This window comes from Anguilla rostrata, chromosome 15, assembly GCF_018555375.3.
Source record: "Anguilla rostrata isolate EN2019 chromosome 15, ASM1855537v3, whole genome shotgun sequence".
Taxonomy (NCBI): domain Eukaryota; kingdom Metazoa; phylum Chordata; class Actinopteri; order Anguilliformes; family Anguillidae; genus Anguilla; species Anguilla rostrata.
Genome location: NC_057947.1, coordinates 4,712,147 through 4,727,951, shown reverse-complemented (window position 1 = coordinate 4,727,951; position 15,805 = coordinate 4,712,147). Strand labels below are relative to the sequence as shown.

General features: G+C 38.3%; 1 protein-coding gene across 1 annotated transcript; it reads right to left on the bottom strand.

Annotated features, from left to right (window-relative positions):
- Positions 1–2,043: 2,043 nt before the first annotated feature.
- On the bottom strand, positions 2,044–14,111 carry LOC135241051 (NXPE family member 4-like). The gene is made up of 6 exons (XM_064311159.1): positions 13,912–14,111; positions 12,814–12,963; positions 9,849–10,498; positions 9,223–9,284; positions 5,703–5,921; positions 2,044–3,679 (listed from the first exon to the last, which is right to left on the bottom strand). The coding sequence occupies exons 1-6, from the start codon at positions 13,945–13,947 to the stop codon at positions 3,138–3,140; spliced, it is 1,659 nt and encodes a 552-aa protein (XP_064167229.1). The 5' UTR covers positions 13,948–14,111; the 3' UTR covers positions 2,044–3,137.
- Between the last annotated feature and the right edge of the window lie 1,694 nt (positions 14,112–15,805).

Below are 15,805 nucleotides of genomic sequence, written 5' to 3'. Positions count from 1 at the left end.
GGACTTAAAAATGATTGCTGAATCTCACAGTTTTTGTATCATCTGCAAACTTAACTAATGTACCTTCAATGTCCCTGTCAAGGCCATTTATATAAATGAGGAAGAGCAGTGGTCCCAGCACTGATCTTTGTGGGACACCACTTCCCATATTACCCTGCCCTGATAAGATCCATTGTACTACTACTCTGTGTCCTACCCTGTGACCAGTTCCGAACCCATTCTGAAATACCTCCTGTAATCCTGCAATTTCTACTGTCTTAATTTTCTTTTAAAGTCATGTGGTACGTTATCAGATGCTTTTTGGAAATCTAAATTTATACTATCATAAGCCTTGCTACAATAAAAACACTTTGTAGCTTTCTCAAAGAATTCCAAAAGATTTGTCAGGCATGACCTTCCAAAGAACCATGCTGGCTATTCCTTAGGATGTTATTTTCAAGGTATAATTCTGACTTGGCTCTAATGATTGATTCCTGTATTTTACATGTGATGCAAGTTAAACTGGGAGGCCTGTAGTTTCCTGGTCCCCATTCTTATATATTAGGTATTATATTACCTTGGTTCCAGTTGTCCAGTATTTCTCTGTTCTCCGTAAACTGCCTAAAAATACCTGCCAGTGGTTTAAAGATATTCTTTCCGTTTCTTCGAAGCGTGATGGTTATATGACAGTTTCCCCATTTCAGTGGTTTAAAGATGATCTCAACTAACTCTGAGTACACTTGGGTATATACCATCAGGGCCTGCTGCCTTATTTGTCTTTAGTTTATGTAATTTATGTAATAATCCCCTATCGCAATATCGGCTAAGACATTCTGAAGTACTGAATATGCCTTCTGGCTTATTAGCAACCTCCTTTCTAGTAAAACTCAACAAAGTAACTATTTAAGGCATCAATAATATCCTTATTCTTTTAAAGACATGCTCCTAATTTATTATTCATCCACTTGACCACTTCCTTAACTTTCTTTTCTTATTGCAGTATTGAAAGGAATGTTTAGGTTTACTTTTTGAATCTTGGGCAATTAGCCTTTCAAAGAGGCTTTTAGCTACGCTTAGTTCTCTTTTAAACTTAGTTAATTACGGTGCTAGCGCACTCACGTGATCGTGCTTAAAGGAACACCTACACCCTCGGTTTTCTCTAAACGCGTTTGCTCAAATGCAAATCTAGCCAATCTTCACCATTTAGGGGATGTTCTGGTTAAAGCTTCATAACTCGGGTGTGTTCATCACAGAGACTTGTAAAATGACTGGAAGTGGAAATAAGTGGAAATAAAGTGACACAGATGCAGTTATCTGGGTGAAAATGCAAAAGTTGTTTTCCTTTAGTTTGGAATGAAATGCTGAGAGATCACATATATAAAACAGGTGTAACTGTCCTGGATCATAAACTCCTTGACTACAAGTGTGCAAAATCTGAGGGTGATATGTGGAAACTGCTTAAGATCTATGCTGCAAAGAGTAAGCAGTGTATCCTGGTGACCCTTAGTGTCTCCAAATCTGTCCAAAATGTCTACATTTGTGCATTGCTCTAAATCATAACATCATCATTTATTTCACTACAGATCAGCTTTTTTAACTCATGAAACTCACTTTTATATTATTTTCAAGTGGGAATTACTGTTTTTTTCATTAGTATAGGTGTGGCGGTCCCTCCACTCAACTGATGGGCCAGGCCTTCCAGAGATGTTAAGATGTGCCTGTCTCCAGTTGGAGGGGAGTTCTCTCCCCACCTTTTGGCTTTTGTTTAGGTGCTGGCTGCAGTTTTGCTTTGCACCATACAACAATGCTTCACCATAATTTTCAAACATCCACTCACCTACACTACTGATAATACTAATACTACTTTCACACCACACATTGTCTTGTGTTTTGTATAATTAGGTTATTTAAAATTAATGTGAGATTTTTTTTAATGGGTCAGTGTGCATCACCCTTTTTGTCTTGGCTATTGAGTCAGGTCACAACAATAGGGGTCTATGATATCTAGGGGTCCAAAAAACAACCAAAACCTCTGCAAAAATGAATAAAATAACACGTTTTCCACTATAAACCATATTCATTTGGCCCTTGTGATGGTTTATTTTGAAACATTGATATCACATTGAAAAATAATGCAAAATCATTATGACACACTGGTACTCATACCAAAATTTGTAATCATTCATGTTTGTATGTTTTTCTGTACTCTGTAGTATGTTCGAATTTGTTGCATGGGGGCGGGATGGCCTTTTACAAATGTTACATTTATTATCACTCCATGGGAAATTTTATGTTCATCTAGCACATAATGAGCACACAGTGAATTTGAATGGGCATTTTCCTTACTCTAAGTTACAATTATAGCCCATGGAGATACTAATACAATAAAATTACAATAAAATTATATTCCACGTTAGAAAAATATTGGCGATGTTCTAGCTTCACGGTAAACCAGGCATCAAACATAACACGATTGAGCCATCTGAATGCTTACACTACAGTATGTGAAATACCCACATTAGAGAATAGCACAAACCTCTTGAAAGACACTCAATTTCTAGGCCATTCCAGCTCATGGTTATTTGAGGTGAAATGGGAGGGGGGGAAAAGAATCCTAACAAAAAGAATAGGGTTCCAGCGGCTTCAGCCCCTAACTAAGAAAGAACCACTGGAAAGATGACCTTTATACTTTCACCCCTGGTATAGGTATAATATTGTCCAAAGAAAAAAAGGGGTGCTAGCCACCAAGAGGTAGCAGAACAGAGAGGTCTCATGGGTGTATAGGGTCTAACTTGTCATCGTTTGAAGAAAAACATCCCATAGCATAATACTACCATCAACATGCTTCACTATAGAGATGGTTTTAAGTGGGATATGTATATTGATAAACCTGTGCTGACCAATAATCCTCCTGGGAACATGTGTTTTTATCTTGAAATCATAATAACTTTTATGGCACGCAGAGTAGATAAATAAGGCCAATAAATAAGTGGTATGGTTCAGTAAAGGTTTATAACAAATAAAGGAGTTATTGCACCTTCATTTATTTAGAGCTGCCTGATCACGGGTTATATACTTATGCTATCAACATCTCCAAATGCAATTTACAAAGAAGTGCGCAAATACATACAATTACAGAGTGACCTTTCAAAGGGCACCTATGCCTCATGACAGGCGAATGACAGGGCCAGAGCCAGCTCATTAGATACAACGACTCCATTCGGGTGGACGGCAAAAGTGTTGGCGGCCACAGTCATGTCCCAGGCATCTACCAAACCGACTTTCATGTCCTCAAACACCTTTCTCTGAGCCAGGTTCTGCATGTAGCCATACCAGTTACTGAATTGTGTCATCTTTGACTCCAGTTCCCTGCTGTTCTCCAGCTTTATAACAACAGTTGTCTGTGGGCTACGAGCATGTAACCGTAGGATTGCCCGGCGGACATTTCGTAGCCTTCGGATAAAGACTTCTGGGGGGTAGGGCCGGAAATGCTGGCCAATTCCAATGACCAATATCACGTCGTCCTGCCCACTACCAACAGCTATCCTGTCCAGTATTTCAGGAAGGGGGATTGTTGCCTTTATGTTGGCTGCGCGAAAGCCAATCCAGGGATGAGAATGCCTTGCCCACCGGACAGTGATGTTGTTATGGACATCAGCAGCCAACTTTGAATCATCTCCTTTTTCTATGTATCTCAGGCCTGTGGAAACATAATGAATAAATAGGGCAAGTTGTTGGTACCTTTTGACAAAGTGGCCTACTATTTTGCATAGAAATCCAAACCCATTTGGCAGAATTTGGGTCTGCACTTACAGTAGGTGTGGTCACTGTATAAAGGACAAGTGCTTTCAGTGGATATGCCACTCTGTATGTCCAGTGTAAAATAAGAGGCCAGAACATGCTATTATTTTCAGCACCATGGAATGAGAGAAATTCTACAGAATATGACTTAAGATTTCTGAAGTTACAGTTTTAGTATTTCTTAAAGGGAACCCTGCCTGTTAAGACCTGTCAGCTTTAATATGGTGTCAGTGCCTTCAATTATATAAATGTGTTATTATAACCACATGAAAGATTTGAGTTATTTAAATATTTTTAAAATCCTTCAGGTCGTAGGCCGCCATTACTGTTACTGTTGCAATGCACTCGGTAGTGACGTCAAATGATCGCTCGGTCTCTGGTCCATTGCCGTTGTGCATTGAGTGGCATTGAAAATGTCTTCTGTTCAGCTTTTTCGATTTGAGTAAGAGCGGGACATTACTCAGGAGGAAAGCACGGAGGATATCCCTCATCAAATAAATCAAGACGATGAAGATCGGAGGAGACGAGAGTAGGACATAAGACTAGAGATTGTCTGTGCATCAACTGCTCACCTATGCCAACAGAGATGGAAAAGTTGCCTGTTGTAAAGAGCTGTGCTTTCTAGCAGCAGCTGTTCAAAGTCACTTTACCATATGGGTCAAACTATCATTTTTGTTGAAACTGAAACGTGTCAGCATCCCCATTAATTTAATTGACGTAACATATATATACGACGTGGATCAATAATAACATTACGATATGAGCTTAAACCGGTGATACCTCCTTTAAATGCATAATCCCTAAATGATAATACATGCTGATACACTAAGATGTTTATTGAATCCACCCTATTCACAGATATCCTGTGAATCACGTCACACATATTCTGTGGCATTGTATTGATATTTTTCACTATTAATAACCGCAACTGCTGGACAAAACAACTGAGTTCACCTCCAGTGCAACCATTTTACATCATCTACCCAAAGTGCACTGTGCATCTAAAATAATGGCAATCTCCACAGGTCAAAATTTCTATTAAAGGCTGGGTTTAAAAAACCAAAAACCAAATATTTTGTGTGATTTTTACAACATATTTCCATAGTTGTGGGCATTACTGTCATGGTCCTGTTTTCCTGTCTGTGTTTCCCTTGTTGGGCCGCCAGATGGCGGCACTTCTGTTTTGTGTCCTGCTCCCCCCCTGTTAATTGTATGATTGTTTCAATTGTCTCGTTATCCCATCATTGTTCCCACCTGTGTCTTATCCCCTCCTTTTGGTTTGATTGTTTTTTGAGTTCACCTGTGTCTTGTTACCCCTTGTCTATTTAAGTTCTTTGTCCCCTTGACTCGGGTGCTGGTTCCTTGTGTTTGTTTCCGATGTCTGTTTGCATACCGTATGTACCTGCCTGTACCTTGTTCCTGACTTGTGTTTTGTTTGACCTTCCCTTGTGCTCTGCCTTCCCGTGTTCTGCCCTACTTGTGTTTGTGAGTTCCTCTTGTTTTCTGTTTTATTTAGATTTTTTGAGTTTGTTTTGGCCTTCGTGCCCTTGTTTGTTCCCTGGTTGTTTGCCCTTTTTGTTAGTAAAATCTTTGTTAATTTTCCCTTTTGAGTTTGTGTTTTTTTTCCCTCTGCGTTTGGGTCCCCCCTACCCGTACCGTGACAATTACAACATATTAAGCCCAATACGTCTTAGCAGGCATGGTTCCCTTTAACAAACCGCATGACATTCAAAAGGTTCACTGCTATGATCATTCAAAAGAATCAACAGGAACTCACACATTGTATTTGTTGGCTGTTGAACATGGCTAATGTATTACAAAGTCATGATATTTCTGATCGGGGCATATATGTAAACTGACATTCTTGGCTTAAGCAATGGTAAACCTGAGCTGTTGTATTTTTCCCTTTGAGTTGTCGTTACCTTTCAGCTTTCTTCCCAAATACTCTATCCACTGGCGCAGAGTGGAGTCACCTAATAGGTAGAGAGTCTTTCCCTTTAAACATCTGGTAATGGCCTCTTCACCGAGGAAGGGGCCTATCTGACAAATGGAAGAAGACCACCTGTTTGAATAGAAATATCCCCCAGGAAAAGGGGAATTCATTCCAGCCACACACTTTTCAGTTGGTCTGTGGGTTGCATCTGAAAAATGGAAAAACAAAGAAAAAGTGAATGAATATAGTAAAAAATGTACTGATTGCCTCCATGATGTTCAATGATATTATGTTATATTTTAGACAAAGACATGAATCCGGCTATTGTTTTAAAAGTATAGTGCAGTTGTAATTGGAATTTAAGTTTATCTACACTAGATGTAATATGATCTTAGAAGTTAGCAGCACCAACATCTTCCTAAAGTAGTATCCCATTTTCAGTCATATAACAACAGAATTTGTTTGCATAGATTATGGAATGAATTTAAATAATGGATTGCATTCACACAGTACATATGCTGAGAAGCAGGGAAAATCACCTCAACCACCACCAGGGGTGGACAGTAACGAAGTACATTTACCTGAGTACAGTACTTAAGTACATTTCTTGAGTATCTGTACTTTACTTTTGGAAACGTATGACTTTTACTCCACTACATTTGAAAGATAAATATTGTACTTTTGACTCCACTACATTTCTATGAAGGTTGTCGTTCCTCGTAACTTTGAAGCATAGCTTTGAAGTCAACAGTTGAATATTTTTTTATTTTCTAAAATGCGATTGGCCACACGCTGTGTTCCTCATAGGAGAAAAACCAATCACAGTAGCCTACTCCTAATACGCCGTCTGTCTAGTTCAAAGTGCTTGCTTGTTGCACCAGTGGTTGAGCAGTTCAATTTTGAACTTGGCGGCGCCGCGGCAGTAATTACGGCGACGGCAGAAGATAAGGATGATTCTTCGCCACCAGAGCACCCACGGCCATATCTCAAGTCCATGTTCGAGATTTGTGAAATTCAAAAAGATTCATATTGTTTTAAATATTTTCCTCTACACATGAACTTTATTAAAGAACTGTGCAACCTGAAAATTGTGGGTATGTGAACGTTAGCTTAATCATTGATCTCAACCTATTTTCATTTAGTAATTTTCTTTATTAAGTTGTCAGATGGATTAATCAAATTTTGACAAGAGCCATCCAAGCTGTTTCACATGTTAGAATGTATTATCATAAATTAATTATCCGTTAAATCGTTAATCACCAATTGTAAATAACAAATAAGTACCGGCTGTTATCAGTAATAACTATCAAATAACCAGCAAATTAGACTCCAGTTCATTGTGTTTACGTCTAGCCAGTTGCTTTGATCAAAACACATCAGAAATGAAAAAAAAGGTTACCAGGAGAACACTCCTTTTGAGACTGGCATAAAGAATATTGAGTAGCATTGTGGTTGATTGATTGATACTAGGAACGGAGGAGTTTCCACTGCTTATGTTAAATTTATCTATGCAATCATTTAATTTAACAGCCCCCACAGACGCCGGCTATTATTAAGGGCAACTTTGATTGCTTGAACAAAATCAGCAGGTTGCTGGTCAGCAGCTATAAGCTAGGATTGAATATTTCCCACATACATAACGTTTTATTCAGCGGCGACTGGTGAGCTGAAAATTGGTGGGGCGCAAAACTTTACTTTAATCATTGATCTCAACCTATTTTCATTAGTAATTTTCCTTTATAATCAAGCGTGCCAACGATCGGATTAATCAAATGACAAGTAGCCTAACACACAGCGTCTTCATACCCTGTTAGGGGGATTAAATCATAAATTCAATTTATCCGTTAAAAATCCGTTTTAATCACCAAGTAGTCTACACTTAACAAATAAGATACACCGGTCTGTTATCTAGTATGTTAGCTCTCAGAATAACCAGCAAAAACAAAACCTGCACTTCAATTGTGTTTACAGTCTAGCCAAAGCTTTGCAGATATTTGATTAAAAATGTGCACTATTTTGTACTGCAAATGAAAATAAATGTAGGTTATACGGCCTAGGCTACTCACTAAAACTGCCTATTTGGGGAGAGCTGGCTATATATGATAGTATTGAGTAGCCTATTTTGTGGATTTATTGTATTGATACTCAAGGAAAATCAGGGGAAGATTCTGCCACTGCTTATCGTTTAAAACGGATTTTTCTAAATCGCATGTATCATTTAATCTCCCTAACACAATGCAAAGAAGCGGTGTCCCTTTCCATTTGATTAGTCAGATGTTTGCATGCTTGTTAATCACTGAAAATTCATTAAAACAGTTTGAGATCAATTATTAGTTTAAAGGAAAGTTTTGCGCCTCACCAGTTTAAGAAAGATGGATAAAGGAGGAAAAAGCGATGACAAGAGGAGGATGACCGATTATTTTTGTGGGTAAAAAAAATTCTCAGCATTAATGACACTCAATAAACTTGAAATATATTATGTAAAAGCTTGCATCAATAGTATACATTCTTTTTAAAACATTGTTTTCCTTATTTACAATTATGTGCACAATACATTAAAGATACATCTATTTTGAGCTGAGACATTCATTGGTTTGTACCTTTTCTCACCCACCTCCCACCGGATCTCAGGGTCCACCCACCTCCCATATCCCAATTTAACCCCTGTCTATCATGTGTTGCTATCTAATAACAGTAAACATACATCTGTAAATGAGCTTCTGTAAATGCATCGTAGAAACAATACAACAGTGCGCTGACATTAAAAATAAAATGTACTTTTGAATACTTAAGTATTTTTAAAAGCAAGTACTCCAGTACTTTAACTCAAGTAAAAATTTGACTGAACAGCTTTCACTTGTAGTGGAGTAATATTTGACCAGGGGGTATCTATACTTTGACTCAAGTAATGGAATTGTGTACTTTGTCCACCACTGACCACCACCCATAGTTGCCATTTTTAGACCGAAAGCTTACATCACTTACTTGACTGATGTATGAAAGATCATATCATACATCAGTCAAGTTAGGGGAGAGGGAACTACTCAGCCAGTTACACTTAGAGAGAGTTAGGTGGCCAGTTTGTCAAGCAGATTGGGAATAGGACCAGGATACCGGAGAATGCCCCATACTCTTTGTGATAAGCATAGGGAGATCTTCAGTCGTCAGGACCTCAGTTTAAGATCTTTGAAAGAAGGTGTCTTCCAGGTGTCCCTGTCATTGCATTGGCACATGTTTATTTACTTGGTCTCAATAGCATTGCCTACTGGCCAACTAATTTTGCAGGTCTCCTATCCAAGCAGTAACTAAGCCCATCCCTCCTTGGCTTGAGCCATTTGTTAGCAGAATGTTAAGAGGAAATAAAGCCGCTAATCAATAACACATTTTCTCTTGAGAACTGTCAATTATATCCAAATCGTCTCATGTACATTTTTTAATTCCTTGATTTCTGAAATTAGAATTTTAAGAAGGCGCATTGGAATGACAGGCACAGGTGAAAAGGAACATACCAGTACAACCAACGACTGTCACAGGCTTGAAGCTGTTTTTTATTTCTATTCCAGTATTTTTCCTTCAAAATACAATAATGAACATGAAATTTATGTTATGAGATGTTTAAATAAACTTTCACAGAAAACTCAAGAGTTTCATTTCAACTCACCCACATTAGCTGAAGTTCAGCTGCATCTAATACCATTTTGTTTGATTTATAAGGCAAACATTAGATGAAGCCAACTACAGATATTATAGTAAGGAGGCCCCAAGCAAAGGCCAATCAAACAAGGGTTTATACTGTGTTTAAACACAAAAGCTACTGCATTGTAAAATTAAATGCCAGTTTACCTACAATTCTATATGTTGGATCTGTATGTACATTGATCAACTACAAGGATCAGTAATGCACAAAAAACGGATCCCTTCAAATCAGGAACATCAAACTCAAGCTCCAGGATATAATTCCTTAAGTTGAAGAAATATTTCTATTTATTAATCATAAGCATCATATCACTAATACCAAACAAGCTCAAAACATTATTAAGCAGCAGGCGAGACTCCGCCAGCTGAAATGTAAACTACCCTATTGGGTGACATTAGACTTGCAGACATACAGCATTTTGAGTACTAAACACCTTACCTGGCTAAGAGCTGAACTTCCTCCTCTGTGAGATGAGGACCTGGGGGAATGTAGGACTTTGTAATAGTCAGAGAGTCGCAGGGAAGGGTCTGGGGCTTGTAGCAGGCGTAATATTCTCCATCCTCCTTCTTCCTGTACTCACACAGGGGCCTGTCTGGGCTCAGCCGGAGGGCGCACTGAGACGTCTCCCTCTTTTTCCCACTGATGAAGGTTCCCTTGTGCATAGCCTTACTATAGTCCTGCATCCAGTCTTTCTGGAGGACCCTAACTGCCTCAGAGGAGTGGATCAGACGCACAGAGACGTGCACCTCGCCAGGCCAAAACAAGCGGAAACGCACACGGTAGGAGCCGTTGAGGAGGTCAGTAACGTCTCCTGAGGCAAATGCCTGGAGCTTTGGAGTGTAGATCCGGGCCAGGATGAAGTCTCCTCCATAGGATTTTGGATGCCCTGAATAGTTCCTCATCTCCACCAGCACATTCAGTGTATCCCCCACGCAGTACTGAGCCCTAGACTGCTCTAGCCTGACCTCACTGTGCTGAGCACTGGTGGAGTTCTTGAAAGAGGAGAAGTTGGAAGTTGAGGGAGGCCATGATAATGAGAATATTACTTCATCTACGGTCATTTCTTTATGAGTGGTCTTGGATTGCTCCTGCAATGACAGAACATTACAAGGGAAATTTAATGATGATATTCATAAATATCTCAAATTGAAAAGCCTTTTTTTTTTTTAGATTTTCTTGTGCTGGTTGCTCAAAGCAGAGATAAATGTTCTAGGAAACATATAATCTAATCCCCAACCCCCACCCCACCACAAATGTTAAATATATTAATCATCTTCAACATCCCTTTTACTCTCTCCCTTTCTTCAAAGTGACAGCATCAAATATTTTCTTGCAGAATAAATAAAAATGTCCTGCATTTGTCACTCCTCCATTTGGTTTATATATATTTTTAATAGAAAATAGCATGTCATTTGGGGACTCACCGTCCGCAAGTGAGAGGAGGCGCAGTTAAGGGTGATTAAGCACCGCACTGTCACTGTGTTCTGGGATTCATGCCTGCCTCGCCCGCCTGAATCATGCCTGCCTCGCCCGCCTGAATTGTTGCTAAGTAGCCTGCTTTGGTTGACCTGACCATAAGAATGCTGCCTGTTGTGTGTCCCTCTCCCCCTTTATCCATTGTGGTGCAGCAAGGGGCATGGTCAGTGAATGGAGATGCTTCCTGGCAGCCTGGCTCCAGTCACTTTTAGTACACAGCCCTGCCCTCATTGTGAATATCAGATCGACATCACAACTCAAGAGCTGCAGAAACTGTAGATTGTTCTCTCGCACCCGTAGGTTGCACTTTCGTTGGCTACGAGTGTCCATTTGCAACCATTTGCTGAATATGTCTTCAATTTTTTTGTTTCAAGCTCAGCGTGAGGCCGGCAAGCAGCTTAGCTGCCCAGTTTTAGAGAAGAACCAACTTTGTTGTTCAATGTTCAGTAGAAAGGGTCAACTTGGAGCTAGGACTTTTTTGATTTTCTTTGTTCTCCATTGGAGATAAATCTCAGTTCAAAATACAAGTTTGGGTGTTCCCTGCCAGGACTGTACCTGCTGTGGAGTTGGGTATAATTATTTCACAGCTCACACCCTCCCAGGTAGTTAGGCTACACAATGCATACAAATCTCCACTCACCTCTTCAGGCTGCACCTCTCCCCATCCCTCCCTACCTCCCTGTAGTCTCTAGTTGATTGTAATCTTAGGGTTGTAGCTAGGTAAGCTGTTTATCTTAGTTGACTTAGTTGAGTAGGCACAAGTGCAATAACTATTGCTTGTTTTATTTGCATAGACTGCTTTGTTGCTGTTTTTGTTGTGTTAATCAGATTAACCTACAGGGTCCAAGTTAAACTACGTGGTCGTTCCCTGCACTTGGAACTGTACTTCCCTCTAGGGTTTTCAACACACTTGTTCCTGGTTTTGGTTATACACTTTGTTGTACGTCGCTCTGGATAAGAGTGTCTGCCAAATGCCTGTAATGTAATGTAATGTAATGTAAATACTGTAGGTTATTATGGTCTCTCCGTGAAATACCTGGTGGAGGGTAAAATAATAGTTTGGCACGTTGTAGCTTATCAGTATCTTTCTTTACTGGTAATTCCTAATTAATGTTTTTTAATATCTTATTTAGCTAATAATAAGTAGTGAGCTGAGATCAACTCATTAATGATGGTATGATTTAAATTCATCATTCTAATTGACCAGTTCTGTTGTTCATATATAAAATGATTTCATCTTAAGACCTGATATAGAGTTTGCTTTGGCTTATTGAAAAATTTTACCAGTCTCAAGTTCGATTGACCTGTTAACAAATTTGGCGACTTAGATGATTGTCTTTTTCAGTAATATGAGATTGCATAAAATATATTTGGAATGCAGGTTGAGTGAGGGGTTTTAGCATGCAATACCCCTTGTGTTCAGTATCCAGAGTGCTGAAAATTGTACATGGGCATTGACTGCTGGAATTGCTGGATTCAGAAAGTAAAGATATTTTACTTAATCCTCACTTTCCTGACACCACTGTCAGCTATAAAACTGTTAAAAAGCACATTCTCTTGCAAGACATTAATTCAAATAGACGATAGATGTTCTACATTGGAAGAAATTTAATGAAGTGGACAAAGTCAGTTTTTTTTGTTTGTTACTCATACACCTTTACACACCATATCTACTGTTAGAGATAAAAATGTTTGCTCACAGATAAAAATGTTTGCTCACAGATAACAAACCTGATGGTGACCTACATTGGAATTGTTAACCCTCATCTGTTATACACCTTCAGTGTGGACCTTGATTTTCAAGTAGCATGATTAAGTTTTATATATATATATATATATATATCAAATAATGATACTTGTATTCTGAAATCCTTACATTGAGAATGAACTGCCACCATAAGTGAACGAGAAATGGAATTGCTGTTACCCATATTGATGTCCGTTTGTATAGTCTGGAAAGATACATAAACAAAACACCTATGGCACACAGAGAAATGCATATGAACTTCTTTCTTGAATATTTGCATTGCTGTGTTCCAAAAGAATGTACTTCAGTTGATGGAGGGTCTGTTGCGCTCTGTAGGACAAATGAATATAAACAGATTATAGACACAATAAGTGCCGGGAATACAGTCCCTGTAAGTTAGGCTGAAGCCTATGTGATGGTTAAGGATGTGTGCCTTGGCAATGATCCAGAGGATTATAGTCAGTGTGTAAGACAAACATAATAGATTACGAAAGAAGTGTAAGGAGACCAAGAGGAAAAAATATGTGTTTGCTGGCAGACTGGGCTGATTTAAAAATTCAAAAGTGCAGCAAATCAAACAGCACCAAAGAGCACCAAAGAGCACTGAGCATTTTTACACAGTTGTAAAAGTAAACATGACATAATAATGTGACATGGTTTACGGTGTTTGTTGTTTATACTTTGCTAACCTTTTTGAGACCTTGCCACTTTTCACTGTGGGCAACCCGCCCAGAGAAAAATGTAACATTGCATATGGGTAAATCACTTATACTTATGTAAAAGGTTTTTTAAATTTTCCTTCGTATTACTGACCTGATCATACAGTTTAGGCTGTATTTAGGAAAACCATCTTATCATAACCAAATTGGTCATCAGGACTGCTACCATTCATTGTTATGTAATGTCATTTGTTTATTATCAAACTAAACATTTTTTAACAATGTTTTGAATTAAATTTTATTTTATGTTTTCATATGTTGTGGTCCCATAATCTTAGAGGACCAACAATAGTAATAATTATTTGAAAATAATAATCACATTGTATAGCAATAATATTAAGCAAATAGTAAAAGTTTTGGTACTGTTAGATCAAACGTGTCTGCACTGTGCATTCGGAACCAGTTCAGACATGTTCCAACATGGGAACATTAATTTTTTACTTTTCTTTAGTCTTCTGCCTGAGAGAAACAATTAAGAAATAGTTTGCGTGAAAACATTAAGAAAGATTAAAAAGTACTCACAAAAAGCTAATTTAAAGCGTTACACAGGAGTACTCACCTCCTCAGGTTGGTCCATGAGTTTAATAAATTCCATCTGAAATGGAATGAGGTTGTTGCACCTATAAGAATAATAATAATAATCATAGAATTATAACATCACAATGAAATAAATATTTCAATAAATAATATTGAATATAATATTACGTAATACTAAGCCTTACGATAAACCAGTGAAAACGCGAGTGGGGCTTGAATTTATAGGGAAGTTACCTTTTGTGTGTCGGCTAAGGATCAAAACAAGTCAGACATGTACATGATAAAACATCAGAACCGCCAAGGTAATTTCATGCGTCAGAGCATCATCATGACTAGCAGAACTTGCAGGGAGTGGTTCATAAAATGGAAGGAGGGCAGAAGTAAAACACATCCCAATACCTTCAGTGGGTACAGAACAGAAAAGGAACGCTGGAAGAGGAAATGACAATCCGCAAAACTGAATCATGCTGTTCTTTATAATTAATCACAGCAACATAATTAACCACACTGGGTATTCATCCGGACTTTGCTTCTAAATACTCTCATACAAACAGACATGTGCCTGCCACGATGAAGTCAGTTAGGGTAAGGATCACCAAGGACCTCACAATACAATATTATTTCGAATACTTGTCACAATACCATACAATTTTGATTCTTTGTGTTTTTACTACACACTTATTATTGTGACTCGATACTACAATATACTGCTATTTATTCATTTGTTTCCTATTTGACTGCAGTATAAGTGGAAGTTACATGACTGAGGAGAGACATATGCCAAAATCCATTACACCCCAAAATAAAAAGCCTTGCATCAATTAATTCTACGTAAATAAAATTACTTATTTACTTTTGCAAATGAACACAATGAATACATAACGGCCTACAATAAAATAGAACATTCACGTGTTTTATTTAATTTAAGTATGTATTGTGCATGCTCATCCACTGTTTTATATTTTTATTAAAATATTGTTTTTTATTAATAGTTGTACGAAAGCCCAGCTCCGCCGCGGCTTCGACAAGCCCGAGAAGAGCATCTGCCGACAATTCAGCACAATTAGTTACGTGCTGATATGGCCACCTTTCCACTCTATTAACACTGCCGCCTGCGTACACAGACACGCTTATTCCCGCAGTGCCCAGAAGCGTTACTTCCTTCTCGCGTACCTTGCTTGCTGTCCCCTTCTCCTTTTGAACATTCTTTATTTTGAAGCGTTTGGCTCGCAGCTTAAGTAGGAGTTAGGGGAGAGCCAGGAAATAAAGGTTTTCGTATTAGACTCAATTCTGAAAATATTAGTAGAGATAGATTCATCGTTTTTTTAAAAATACAAACAACCTACATCCCTTGGCTGTGATTAATAATAATAATAATAATAATAATAATAATAATAATAATAATTTTATTTATATAGCACCTTTCATACAGAATATTTAGCTCAAAGTGCTTTGACAGATCAACACAGTCATACCACAATATCAGAATAAAACCATATCACCAAATCACAACGAACCATATCACAACAATAAATAAAAATAAATAAAGAAATGTAATAAAATAAATAAATAAATAATTAAAAGGAGTAGAAAAGGGTATCGTTAATTGTATGCCAGGTTAAAAAGATATGTTTTCAGCTGTCGTTTAAAAATGTCTACTGAGTCCACCTCTCTAATACCTTTTGGCAGGAGGTTCCACAATTTTGGCGCGTAGTGGATGAAGGCGGCTTCCCCAATTTTCTTTTGGGGAACCTTTGGTACATTTAAAAGACCTGCCTCAGAGGACCTAAGGGCTCGTGAGGGGACATGGGACACCAAGGACTCTAAAATGTATGGGGGTGCTAAGCCATTAAGAGCCTTAAAAACAAGTGACAAAATTTTAAAATCAACTCTAAAAGACACAAGGAGCCAGTGCA